At 42.2% G+C, this 13,378-nt stretch overlaps 1 protein-coding gene across 1 annotated transcript; it reads right to left on the bottom strand.

Moving 5' to 3' along the window:
* Positions 1 to 421: 421 nt before the first annotated feature.
* Positions 422 to 12,213, bottom strand: LOC101042851 (olfactory receptor 51E1). Its single transcript, XM_003923385.4, has 2 exons — positions 12,110 to 12,213; positions 422 to 3,811 (listed from the first exon to the last, which is right to left on the bottom strand). Exon 2 carries the CDS (start codon positions 3,770 to 3,772, stop codon positions 2,816 to 2,818), a length of 957 nt encoding a protein of 318 aa, XP_003923434.3. The 5' UTR covers positions 3,773 to 3,811; positions 12,110 to 12,213; the 3' UTR covers positions 422 to 2,815.
* Positions 12,214 to 13,378: the final 1,165 nt, after the last annotated feature.

The following is a 13,378-nucleotide window of genomic DNA, read 5'->3' as shown; positions in this document are numbered from 1 at the left end:
ATATGAGAGATGTGTAAATGAAAATAACTTATAGATAACTTCTCTAAGAAATTTGGCTATTAAAGGGAAGAGACAAAAGAGTTTTAGATAGAGTTATACTGGTTGGTTGTCACTGTTGCTTTTAATATGGAAGGTTTGAACATGATAAATGCTAGGAATTATTCATTTGAGAGAATGAGGTTGAACATCCATAACAGAGAAGAGATAGCAATGTAAGTTTCCTAAGGAGTTGGGATGGGAGCAATCCAAAGCAAGTTAATAGAAACCTACATGAGACACAGCTTGATGTCATAATTATTAATAAGGACTTTGTGATATTTATGATAATGTAAGGAAATATTTCCTCCTTTGATAAATTTATACCTCTTATGTTTACTCTGGAAGGAAGAACAGTCTTTCCTGAGCCCTTCAGTTTTCCATTTTTATTTCCTTTAGTTTTTAATCTATTTATTCAACAACTATTAAATTAGTGTTTTATTTACAAGGCTAGAATACTTTAAGAACAATCAAATCATTTTCAGAGACTTGATACACTAGGACTTTATTTTTCACTTATCCAACTGCCTGATGCAAATACAAGGGGGACTTGCAAATGACAGAGGTTTGGCCCTACACAGTTATTTTAGGAATCCAGGATTCTGGTGGTTTGCTATGTGTAAAACATAGCTTCCCAAGTTACATTTAATGTCAACATGAAAGATTGCACATGGGAGGGCTTTATGAGCCAGGTATAGAAGTGGTACATGTCACTTCCACTCACATTGAAAGTAATGTCTAGAATTTAATTAAACCCAAATCAAAGAAGGCTGGACAATGGCCTGGTTGTGTGTTCAAGATGGAAGGGATCAGGTTTGGTGAAAAATAGCCAGTATCGAGCATAAGGACTATTGTGTTCTAAGCCCTTTGCTGGGGATTCAGTGATAAGCAAAGAGCAATCAATGATGAACAGAGATGACACTCACTAACACACAGTGCCCTCATGGGCTTACAGTCCAGCAGCAAATACAAGTATTAAATAGACATTTCCAAACATTATATACATTACAAAAGGGGATGAAAGCATGTTATAGGAATCCATATCAGGGAATCCGAGGATTGAAGAAGAAAATGAATCTCACCACATACATGACCACATGTGTTAGTATTTGTTATTGAGTTTCTCGGTTGAGACTGTTGTTATATCCTGTTGAAGATGAAACCTATTAACACTTGGCAGTAGCCCCTCAGAAGCAGAAATGCCTGATTTCCATGCCTAAGTCACATTGCTTTCCTGGTCTCAAAGTCCCTGTTTCATACTACCCAAAGCCCCAAATAAAGCATAGTCCTGAAGATTCTCTCACTTTCCAGCTACCAGTCACACTCAAACCTGCCATTCCATACTTCCCATTGTAACTGGTGGCTCCCTAACCTCGCTGCCTATCAGAATCACCTATGGAACTTTTAAAACCAAATAGCTATAAGCCCCATGCCAGACTTTCTGTATAAGAACCTTCCATAATGGTGGATCTGGAAATCATTTCTGCTTCCAAGACACAGGTAAAGTGACAATTGGACCAGGACAATAATCAATAGCTATGAGTTCTGTTGCCAGGAAATTCCTAAATACAACACTGGATGAATGAGAGGAAATTAAATACCTCCTCTAGAAAATGTAAGATTCTGGAAATCTCTAACCCACTATCCTATTGGTCTCGCTAACAGTTCTTCCACATAGTATGAGATTGGGCATTAAAAGTCTTTTTTTTAATTTGTATACCTGTATGACCCCATTTAATTCACTGATCCTCACTGAACATCAATTTTTCCATTGCCACAATAAGGTTACTAATAATATATTTGCCTAAATTAAAAAGTTGATTAGAGTGCCGGGCACAGTGGCTCAAGCCTGTAATCCCAGCACTTTGGGAGGCCGAGGCGGGTGGATCACAAGGTCGAGAGTCGAGACCAGCCTGGTCAACATGGTGAAACCCCGTCTCTACTAAAAATACAAAAAATTAGCTGGGCATGGTGGCACGTGCCTGTAATCCCAGCTACTCAGGAGGCTGAGGCAGGAGAATTGCCTGAACCCAGGAGGCGGAGGTTGCGGTGAGCCGAGATCGCGCCATTGCACTCCAGCCTGGGTAACAAGAGCGAAACTCCGTCTCAAAAAAAAAAAAAAAAAAAAGTTGATTAGAAAATTAAATAGGAAAATTAGTGTCCAATCAGTGTCCATATGCTGTGAAAACTATCAAAGCAGAATGTGTCAACTTTCATTAATGTAGGTAAATGTATTCTTTTCAAGGCTTTACTTCCAATCTTCCCCTTAAGTGCTACATCCAGAAGAAAAATTATTTCTTCTCTGCAGAAGTCATTTTGAAGACAGTCTTTTTCTGAGAGCTAGTGTGGTTGGGAGTTCTGAAGAGGAAGTTACAGTTTTAAGTCAGATTATCTCATTTTATTATATTCTTGTGTTTATTTTCCTTTTGCCATGTTTAAGCCTTAGGCAAATGTTCTTTAGATGTACTGCTCTTGTCTCAGAATGCTGTGGACCATCAGTAGAAACAGTTTAGATTTGGACTGCATGGTAAAATGGAAAGCAATAACCCTCCAACCACAACCAAGCCAGGGTATTAATAACTGTATAGAGAGAAAAAAAGAAAAATAATAATATTGAAAAATGGAGATTCCCCAACTAGTTTCATAGTTTCAGATCTGAAGGATCTGAGTTGTATTTTTATCAAGGAAAATATTTTTTCTGAATACTGTCGTCCAAAATGTCAATATTAAAATCTGAATCAGAGGACTCTGAATGGAAAAGAAGTTTGATCGCTGACACCTAAGGGTCTGAAGTGTGTGTGGCCACGTGGAAAAGTCGAAGGATGCGCTGTCGGATCTCCTTCATCTTCACTCCATAGACAATTGGGTTGAGCACAGGAGGAACCAGCAGATAGATATTGGCCATGATGATGGGCAGGAGAGAGTCACGCCGCTTACTAAAGCGGTGTACCATAGACAATCCAATGAAAGGTACATAGAATATGAACACAGCACACACATGGGAGACACAAGTACCAAATGCCTTGGCCTGGGCTTCACGTGTCAAGCCCAACACAGTCTTAAGGATAAGCAGATATGAGAAGGAGATGAGAAGTGAGTCCAGGCCTATGGCAGAGATGATGACAATAAGGCCATAGATGACATTGACCTGGATATCAGCACAGGCCAGCTTCATGACATCTTGGTGTAGGCAGTAGGAATGGGAAAGGATATTGGAGTGGCAGAAGGGCAGCTGCTTGATGAAGACAGGAAGGGGTGCCATCAGTGCAGCCCCCCGTACCACAGCAGCCACACCAATTTTGGTGACCCGAGGCAACGTAAGCACTGTGGCATGGCGCAGCGGGTGGCAGATGGCCACATAGCGGTCAAAGGCCATGGCCAGCAGCACTGTGGATTCCATGCCAGATAAGGAGTGGATGGCGAACATCTGTAGCAGACAAGCATCAAATTGGATGGTGGTGGAATTGAACCAGAAGATGGCCAACATTTTGGGCATGGATGAGGTAGAGATTAGGATGTCAATGCCTGAAAGCATGCAAAGAAATATATACATGGGCTCATGCAGGCTGTGCTCGGTCCGCACAACGTAGATGATCATCAAGTTACCTAGCACGGCAATAAGGTAGAGGGAGCACAATGGGAAGGCCAACCAGAACTGAGCCTCTTCCAAACCAGGGAGGCCTATTAGGATGAAGTATGTAGCACTGGATTCATTACCACTGGGACCCACCATCATGGAGAAGCTGAAGCGTGACCAGTACCGGGAGGGTAGAGGCTGGAATGCAAAGATAAGCCATTGTCAGATTCTTGAGAATCTCAATACCACACCTCACTCTATCTTGACATCCTATTCTCTAACTCAAACTCTAATTCCATTTCTTATGCAATCTAATGAAATTCAAGGACCAGACACAAATTCATCCAGCTCTACTTACTAACCCCACTTGTATTGTTAATTCTGGCAGCAAGTGAAAGACTAAGACAAAAATTTTAAGCATATTCCAAATCATTTAGTTCTCCAAAGAAAGGCTACTGACTGAATATAAGAGTCTTAGCTGATAAAAAAAATCTCATAATTTCCTCTATCCTAGCCTTCCTTTATGCTTCCCTGTACTCAATACTAACTGCAATTCTAAGCATATCATTAGACTAACCTTTAAAAAAATTCCAGTCCAAGTGTAATACTAGTAATAACAGATTAATATTGAAACCTAACTCCATCACTAATCTAATGATCTCCCCAATTCTAGACTTAATTCTGACTCTAACATTAACTTAAGATTTGATCTTTTAATGACCATTTCAATCTTAATTTAAAGATTGAATTTATGATATTCAACTCACAATTCATATTCTATTTTATTACGATAAACCCTAATCCAACAAAAAACTGACACCAAATTAATCTTGAACTCTAATTCTACATTTCTTTCTTTTCCAAATGACCCCCAAAGTTTTACACTTGTCCAGACTACTCAGTTTATTTCAAAAAAAGGAATGACAGGTATAGTGTATGCCATTGGTGTCCCAGCCATATCCCAATCACAAAGCCAATGCAACCATCTCCCATCTGCACTGAGTATTGAGTGCTAAGAGCTCACAGCTCCTCCTCTTTACAGAGGATTGTCCTTGGTCAAATGGGAGGCACCTCATCCAGAAGGGTACACTATGCCCCCATGATGCACATCTAGAGGCCAGTGCCTCCCTGACATAAGGGTACCAAAGGACTCCAGGTGTAACATTGCCTCCGGGTGCAACAAATACTTCTATGCAATTTGTACTTCAGAGCTTTCCAAGGAACAAGGCTGAAGCTAGTCTCCAGCTGAGACCACAGCCCTGCTTCGCTTTCTTCCCCTGCCCTACCAGGATTCCCTCCTTGTTCTCATAACAGTACTCCCTCAATATGTCATTTGGACAAGAACCCGCACCTCAGGTTCTGCTTCTAGGAGACCCACCCGACCTGAGAGAGTGGGATTTATATAACTAGAATACTGACCCTGAGGGGTGATGGCATTAGAAGCACCAGAGGCATAATCAATCCTATAGCAGAGTTCAGTCTACAAATGAACTGAATCTTACTATACAAAATGATTTACATAAGAAGATATTGCTGAGGTGAGAAATGTCAGATTTGGGTCACCTCAGATTGCATGTCTCTGTAAAGAGTGAACTGACTCCCTCCCTCCCTTCCTTTCCTCCATCTACAAACATTCATGTGCTCCTACTACAGAGTAGCCCTCCTCTGAAATGCTTGAAACCAGAAGTGTTTCAGATTTGGGATTTTTTTTTTTTGTATTTTGCAATATTTGCATTATACATACCCAGATTAGCATTCCTAATTCAAAAATCCAAAATTTGAAATGCTCCAACGAGCATTCTCATTGAACATCATCCTGGCACTCAAAAATTGCAGATTTTGGAGTCTTGCAGATTTTGGATGTTCAGATTAGGGATACTCAAACTGTAGTTAATAAATCATGTATATTGCAGTTTTAAAAATAGATTTGGCCCTTGAGAGTTTGAGAGCTGGGGTAGGAGTTTCTGCACGGGTTACCAGAAAATAACTGAGTATAAGTTAGAGTTCATGGCCAGCATCAGAAGAGGTTCCCGGGCTCAGAGTGTGTCACGGATCTCTGTACCACCATCAAGCAGTCACCAGAGATTCAGATATTTCCTCAGACCAGACAGATTAGTGGGAAAACACTAGGAGCATGAAGAGTAGAACAGAGGGTGAGAGTTTGTAATTCAATCTGCTGGGAAGGGAAGGTTTAAAATGGAGAAACCATATTTAACCTAGAACTTCAGGCAAAGAGGGCCAAAGTCATCAATGTCCCTTCTTGCTGCTGCAGCTTCTCTGCAGCATGTGGCACTGGGAGCTGTTTCCTTCTTCTTAGAGCTTCTCTCTCTCCCTCCTGCTGTTCCTCAGCTCTCTCAGATCACTAATTATTGGTTTCATTTCTGGATCTTCATTCTCCTCTCCAAAACTGTATCTTCAGTGATCTTCTTGTTCTATACTGTCTTCCTGGGGCATCTCATTCCCTTCAGTAAAGCCATTTTTGTTGTACAAACAATCAAATTCTCTTTTATAAATCAAGTTCACAGTTCGGAAGATGTAGTAAAAGAACTGGTTGTTTTAGAGACACCCGGTTGTCTCTCAAGCATATCAAACTCTCCATGTTCAAAAAACAAACTCTTCCAGAGGCAGTATTGTATAGCTGATATGAGTATGATCCATCTTACGGTCTAAACCCAGTTTACAACCCCTAGAGCTGTGTGATCTGGGGTAAACCATTTAACCTTTCTAAGCCTCAGCATCCTCGTCATTAAAACGATTATAAGAGTCCCTGCCTAATAGGGGGTCAATGTGAAGATTAAAAATAAGACGATGAATGTAAATCATTTAACACAGTACCTCACACATCATAAGTATGCAAAAAATAATATCTGCTGCTGTTAACTATTTTACTCCAGTGTTTTGTTTTGTGTGTTTTGTTTTGTTTTGTTTTGTTTTGTTTTGTTTTGTTTTGTTTTGTTTTGTTTTGTTTTGTTTTGTTTCTGTTATGGTGGCCTGAACCATCATACAAGCCAGGTTCTCTGATCCTGACTGCCATGCCTCTAGGGTAACCTTCCTCATCCACACAATCCCAACAATCTAACCAGATGAAACCAGCTCACTCCCTATTATTTTTTAAAATACCCTTGAAACTCCAAATTAGTTCCAGAATAAAGACTAAACTTCTTATGCTATGGTTAAAGGTCTGTCTTTCATCACCCAGACCTGGGTTTCTTCTTCACCACAACCTCTAGCCACATTGGAGGCCATGCTATTTCAAAAATGTAGCCTTAATTCCCATGCCTCTGTGTCTTTCTGTCTTTTTTTACTTCTCATACTCTTTTCAAGAAAAATTCTTCCTCCCAGATCTTCCTCCTTGACTTCCCACACTCGTTTTTCATGTCCTGGCTTACTATCTCTCTCCTCTAGTACTATTCCTAAGCTTCTTTTACACAGGCACAATTAACTGTTTACTGTCCTGTGCTCAAAATGAATAGTATTTAGGTCTTTTTTTAAAGTATTTATTCTCTTGATAATAATAACTATAACAATTGCTATATTTTCTGCTGAATTATGAGATCCTGAACACCAGAAACCCTATTATATTTATTAATTAATGTTTAGTTAATGTTTGTTGAAGATGAAAATGAGTTTTATTAACAGGAGAGTCTCTTAGTATACAACTAGTATACTAAGTCTCTTAGTATACAACTCACTAGTCTCTTTGTATACAACTAGTGAGGCTAACACAGCCAAGGGCATATACAGGACTGCCTGTTAACTGAACTAAAGGGACTTTTGAGAAGGATGAAATAATGTTTGGAAGGTCATCACAGAGTAATTTAAATTTTAGAAAAATAACCTTTGGGTCAAATATAAAAGACCTTTCTTATCCAAGGATCAGAGGGCAAGAGAAATACATATAACAACAACAACAAAAAAAAAAAAAAAAAGAGCCGCTGCAAAGTCTTGGTCCATATAAATGCCAAGGGGACATGAAGCACAATTTGTGCCTAAGAGCAGGAGAGACCCAAGATCTCTCACCTAGAGACATTTGCAAGAAGGTTCTAGCACTCCAGAGGGCCAGATATCCATGCCATCTATTAGTTTTATATGAACAGAGCAGGTTGATACCCAGGATTTAAAAAAAAAATGTGCTGTCTCAGGAGAAACACTGGGAAAGAACTCTGGCTGGGCATATGCAATACTATTGCCTCTGAAGGTAGAGTAATGTGGTGAGCAGAATCCTGGGGCTTGGAATACAAGTCTTGGCACTAAATAAATGCAGAGAATAATAATAACTGCATAGTGCTGCTATGAAATTATATGAGATAAGGCACGTCAAAAGGAATTGCAAAAACCAAATCAGAGTACACAGAGTACATTGTTTTCGGCAAAAATGGGCAACGAGGTCTCTGAAAATGTATGAAATTTCATATACTTTTCAATTTCCCAAATTTGTCACCTTAATCACCACTCAGCCTCAATGTACACAGTCATACACACACATATTTACTAGCAGTCAATCTCCCACAATAGTAAGAATGGGCACTGATATAAAGACACTAGAAACCAAAAAAAGGGAAGATTCAGCTGGCCTGGGAGGGAGGTGCCTGGGAGTATAAAATGGGCAGCTATCACTGGGGCTAAAATATCAGCCTGGACCCCAGAAGACTACAGCAGGAGAGAAATGAAGGAATGGAGAGGGAGTCAGCCAGAGAGCCCAAGTGCCACCCTTTAGACTGGCCATCCCTGATGTGTCCCAATGCTGTACAATCCCTCCACAAGACAGACAGAGGGACAGGTGACTTCCAGATGGCCTTCTGGCTTGAGCAACTGTTAGCAATTAGAACTCAGTGAGATGGTTTGGAGCTCTGGAGGAAGTTGGAACTAAATTATTTTTAAAATAAGGCACAATCAAGAAAAATAAACAAAGCATTTTTTTTTTAATTTTTTAGAAAGCCTACACACTGCTCTAATCCCCAAGGAATAGCCCTGTGCTGAGATTTTCTCTGAATAACTAGAACTATCTTAGCAAGTTCAGGAATGTTTCTTGGGGAACTGTGAAGGATATCTTAGCCCTTTCTCAGGAATAGGAGAACAGGAGCTCCCAGCTGTAAAGACTGGAAATCCACCTGGAGGCCTTCAGTCTTCTTCCTTCCTCTGGGCTTCAGAACTCTGCTCCTAATGCTAGCCCACCTGCCTCCCAGCCCATCTTCACATTCTTCCCTAGAACTCCTTCTCACAGATCCATGGAAAACCAGTCAGAGAGGTAGACCAGGGCCTATTAGCCCTATCTCTTCTGACCCAAGAAAACAATGAGATCACCTGTGACCCTAATTTTGTTGTTTTTATTGAGCACCTACAAAGTGACAAACTATATAAATATTATCTCTAAATATAAATATTATCCATCCATATAAATATTATCTCTAAGCTGGGAACAGCTCTGCAGAGGGTGAGGGTGTTTCATTCAACCTGCTGGGAAGAGAAGGTTTAAGGCAGAGAAACCTTTATTTAACCTAGAACTTCAGGCAAAGGAGCCAAAATCATCAACGTCCCTTCTCGCTGTGCCATGGACCCTCTTTACATTATGGGTGAGTACTCCGGATCCTCTCTCTATTATGAGTGAGAAAACTGAGGCTCCAAGACATTAAATGTTTAACAGGTGACCGGCAATGCAGAAACTTAACCTAGATCGTCTCACACCAAGCCTCTAAGCTTTCCCTGATTCTAGGCTGCCTTTAATTTTGCTGCACCTTCCGGAAACTAATAAAATCTACCCAAAGGGCAAGGTATAAGAAGGGCTTGGTAAGTAGGACAGCTGCCCAAGGTATACTCTTACAAGGGAAACCAAAAGGGAAGCAAAGAAGACTCCCCTTCACTGGAACTTGGGGCACTCACCTCTTCTTTCAGCCCTAACTCCCCTGGCTGTGACATGGGTAGGCGCCACAATGGAGATTAAAAGGCTTGTCCTCTACCAAGTATTTCCTAATTATCTAATTAGAGCCTCTCATCAACCTGTCAAGCAGATATCATTGATCCCATTTGACAGATAAGAATGTTGAGGGTTTTAGTTAGATCCCTTAGTGCTAAATCCATTGCTTTATAAAATGCCAAGCTACTGCCCTCCATGTCTCCTTAAGAAGGGACTTTGGTTTGTAAGCGCTATTTCAATATTAATCTCCCAGAAATCCCACACTGAGGACCCATGAGTCCAGAGGCCCCTCTTGGACTCAGGACACATGACCAGCTCTCCCCACTTAGGTTCAGTGTGGAAGGAGAACAAGTAGGAGATTCATTGTCACTGTGACTATCTGGGCTAAACACACAGAGTGTTTCATGCCCGGAGAAATGGAGGGGGAGGCCTTTGGCACTGTTGTCAGCCTCTGGGAATATTTAGAAAAGAATGTCCTTGGAGAGAAGCCCAGACATACCTGGGAGCCTCTGGCTCTTAGTCCCAGGCACAGAGAGGGAAGGCAGATCTCAGGGGCAACGCTGTGACCAGCAAGGACTGGAGGAGCTCATCACTTGATTCTTAGAGTCCTTTCCCTAATGCTTCATGAGGATAGTAGCCCCAGAATCACTTCCACACACATTATCTGCATCTGCTGTGCCCTACACCTTGCTTGTATTTAATAAAGCAGATGAACCCTTGCAAGGTGTTGGCCACTCTTCTTAAAATGGCCAAGACGAAAATGGAACGGTGAGAGAGTGCAATTTCTAATGCCCGAAAAGCAAAGTGAAGCCCTCGCCCCACCCTACTCACCTAAGACAGCCTGACCACCTACAAACATCCTAGGCAGAGTTCCTAGGGTTCAGGTCTCTGCTCCTCCACTTCCTGAGTAGGACCAGGTACGTGTTCTAAAGATCTGCAAAGCTGTGCCTAGTTACCAGTTCCCTTTGGAGCCACTCTGGCTGCAAGCAAATGTATGGCAGGGGAAATGCACAAAGTGGGATTTTGATCAGTGTACTCATTTTTTCAACACCACTGACTGACTTCTGTACTAGACTTTGCTGAGCACCGGAGATATAGTTCCAGCCTTCCAAGGGTGGGGAGAAACTGAGACAAATATGCAGCCATCACAGCACATTATAATAAGTTCTGGGACAAGGGTAAGCAAAAGGGCCTCAGAAGCAAAACAACAATAGCTCAGCAAGCTTTTTAGGCTCCAAAAGCTTCCCTGAGGAGGTGACATCTGAGCCATGACTGCAGGTCCTGTTGCAGGAGGGTAATGGGGCAGGGGCACAGGCAGTTAATGGGGAGGGGTCACAGCCGCATTCAGTTAGGCAACAAAAACACATTGTCAAAAACTGGAAATGAAACAGTACATAAATCAGACAAAATGATGGCTCTTATGGAGCTCACACACCATGAGGCCAATAATAAAAAGTAAACAAATAACATTTCAGATAAAGATCAGGGCACAAAAGACAAGACAGAGTGATAGGACAGAGGAAAATGGGTGCAGGATACTCATAATGGAGACAGGGGTCAGAAAAAGCCTCTCTGAGGATGTGACATGTGAGCTGTGTGATGAGAAAACAACAGCCATTCTAAGATCCAGGGAAAGTGCATTCTAACCGTGGAAGACAACAAGAGAAAAGGGTCTTTCAGCAAGAATAAGATTGGGGGATTCATGGAACAAAAAGAAGGTCAAGGTGGCCAGAACATCAAGAGTACAAGAGAGTTTGAGAAGATGAGGTGAGAGGAGGACAAGGACCTCATCAGGTAACAGGGTCTTACAGGGTATGGCAAGGAGCTTTGGTTTAATTATGAGTGACTTGGGGGAATTTCAGCAACAGACCTGAACTAGTTTGTTTTTAAAAGTACATCCTGGCTAATACAAAGACTCAGAGAGAGAACAGACCTTGTTTGAAAAGCTGAACGTGGCTTAGTGTAGCTGGGGTAAAGAGTACAGGGCAAGGGGTGCTTCAGTGTGGACACTAATCTACTTTTTAAATGGGCTGAAAACTGAATCCTGATCCTAGACACAGACCAAGCTGAGATCGGAGCTGCAGGAGGATGATGAAGTCCCAATCTTGGCCACAGCCCGACTCCTGATGCACAGCATAGGATGAGCCCAACCTCACTCAGAGCCTCCACCTCCACCCCAGCTGCAGCCTGATCCCCAGTCATAGACTGAGCGTCAACCACACTCACCCTGTTCATACACTAAAACCCAACCCAACCCCAGTGCAGTCCCAGTTTAACCCCAACCCAGCCTGTCCTCCGTCCCCATTTATATCAGCCCCTGCCAGCCTCTAGATAGGCATGCTAGCAAACTAGTCACTGAAAAACTGCTTGAAAAACTACATCCAATACCCACACGCTTCTCTTCATCGTGCAAACACAGAGATCGCTAAGGCTGCCTGTCCTTTGAGTCAGGGGCTTCCTGCACATCTCCGACTTCTGGTTCTTCACAGCCTGACTTCTCATGCTCTCAGCAGGTCTAACAGGAGACCCCTAGCTGCAAGTAACCCATGCACCTGGACATGCTCCTGGCCTCCTGCACTCACCTCAACTGTATGGAAGGAATGTGTGATCCCCCTTTGTCCAGTCCTCCTCTTGAAGAGGTCTGGCAGACTGCACTGAAATACAGCCTCTCTGTCTCCGCCTACTCCCTTGGACCTCCCTGGTCAGGATTATTTTTTCTCTGCCTTACCCCTCCCTCCTTCTGCTTCTTCCTGCAGGGTGGGGCAGAATGCTGTCCAAAGGGTTTATCAGCAGGTACGCCTCACTAGCCCACTGTGGTTTTGGTCTGCTTCTTAGCTTCCATGCCCTGGGAGGATATGCCTGGGGGTATGGGGGAGAGGGGCAAGGGGGAAAGGGGCCTCTAGAGTCCTTCCCAGGTGGGCCACTGGGATCCTTATGCCAGCCCCCAGTATGAAGTTAGATAGGGAAAGTGAATAGAAAAAAGCTGGAAGAAACTCATTAGTGTAGCCAGTATCTTCATGGAGGGTCTTTCTCCAAGTCTTTTCTTAGGCTTACCAAACTCAACCAGGAGAACAGCAAAGGAAGTTTGCAGAGAAACTCCACAGTAAAGTGTCAGCCCACTTCCATCCTGAAGTGTTCTTTCTGTCCAGACTTCTTTCCTTTGGTGGACCCTATTTAGGTCCTTGTTGAGCTTGGAATCCACTGGGTCCATCCTCTTTTTCCCAAAGCCCTAGGCAACATCTTTTTTTTTTTTTTTTTTTTTTTTTTTTTTTGTCTCCCAGGCTCTGGTGCCTGTGTCTGGCTAACTCATAATCAAGGTCCCTAGGGACAGTGCCTCTGCCAACCATCTACTCTCTGGCCTTGGTTACTGGTTGAGGACAGAGGATGTAGTTTCTTTAACCCTCCCCACCCTCAACACCAGCATGTAAGACCAATAACATATGATTTCTCTCTTAAGGACAAAAATAGTGAGGGAACATTTTAGAGAGACAGAGAACAATTTAAATGTAAAACTAAATACCTCATATTTTGAAATAAGTAAAAACTACATCTATAAATAAAACAACATGATTTGTAGTTGGTCTCTCCTTGTTTTTTACTGATTAGTTTCTCAACTGTAAGTTTTAAATACAGAACACAAGGCATGCTAACTCAAACCATGCAAAATTACATAATGGCAAATCAGATCATTCTAACTCAGACCACATCAAAATTACTGGTGACAAGAGCTTCTGGTGCCTGCAGAGCCTGAAGCCTGACACTTGCTATCAGAACCCCAGAGCCTTCTCTGCTGCCTCCGTTAACCTCATTAACTTAGACTTGGCAAAGACTTTTAAAAATGCCACAGGGAC

The sequence above is a fragment of the Saimiri boliviensis genome, chromosome 6 (assembly GCF_048565385.1).
Source record: "Saimiri boliviensis isolate mSaiBol1 chromosome 6, mSaiBol1.pri, whole genome shotgun sequence".
In the NCBI taxonomy this organism is placed as follows: domain Eukaryota; kingdom Metazoa; phylum Chordata; class Mammalia; order Primates; family Cebidae; genus Saimiri; species Saimiri boliviensis.
The sequence above is the reverse complement of the archived record's forward strand: the minus strand, read 5'-3'. Positions and strand labels throughout refer to the sequence as shown.

What these genes read in the sequence shown, in the direction of transcription:
- LOC101042851 (XM_003923385.4), bottom strand. Translation starts at nt 3,772, where the DNA reads ATGATGGTGGGTCCCAGTGGTAATGAATCCAGTGCTACATACTTCATC.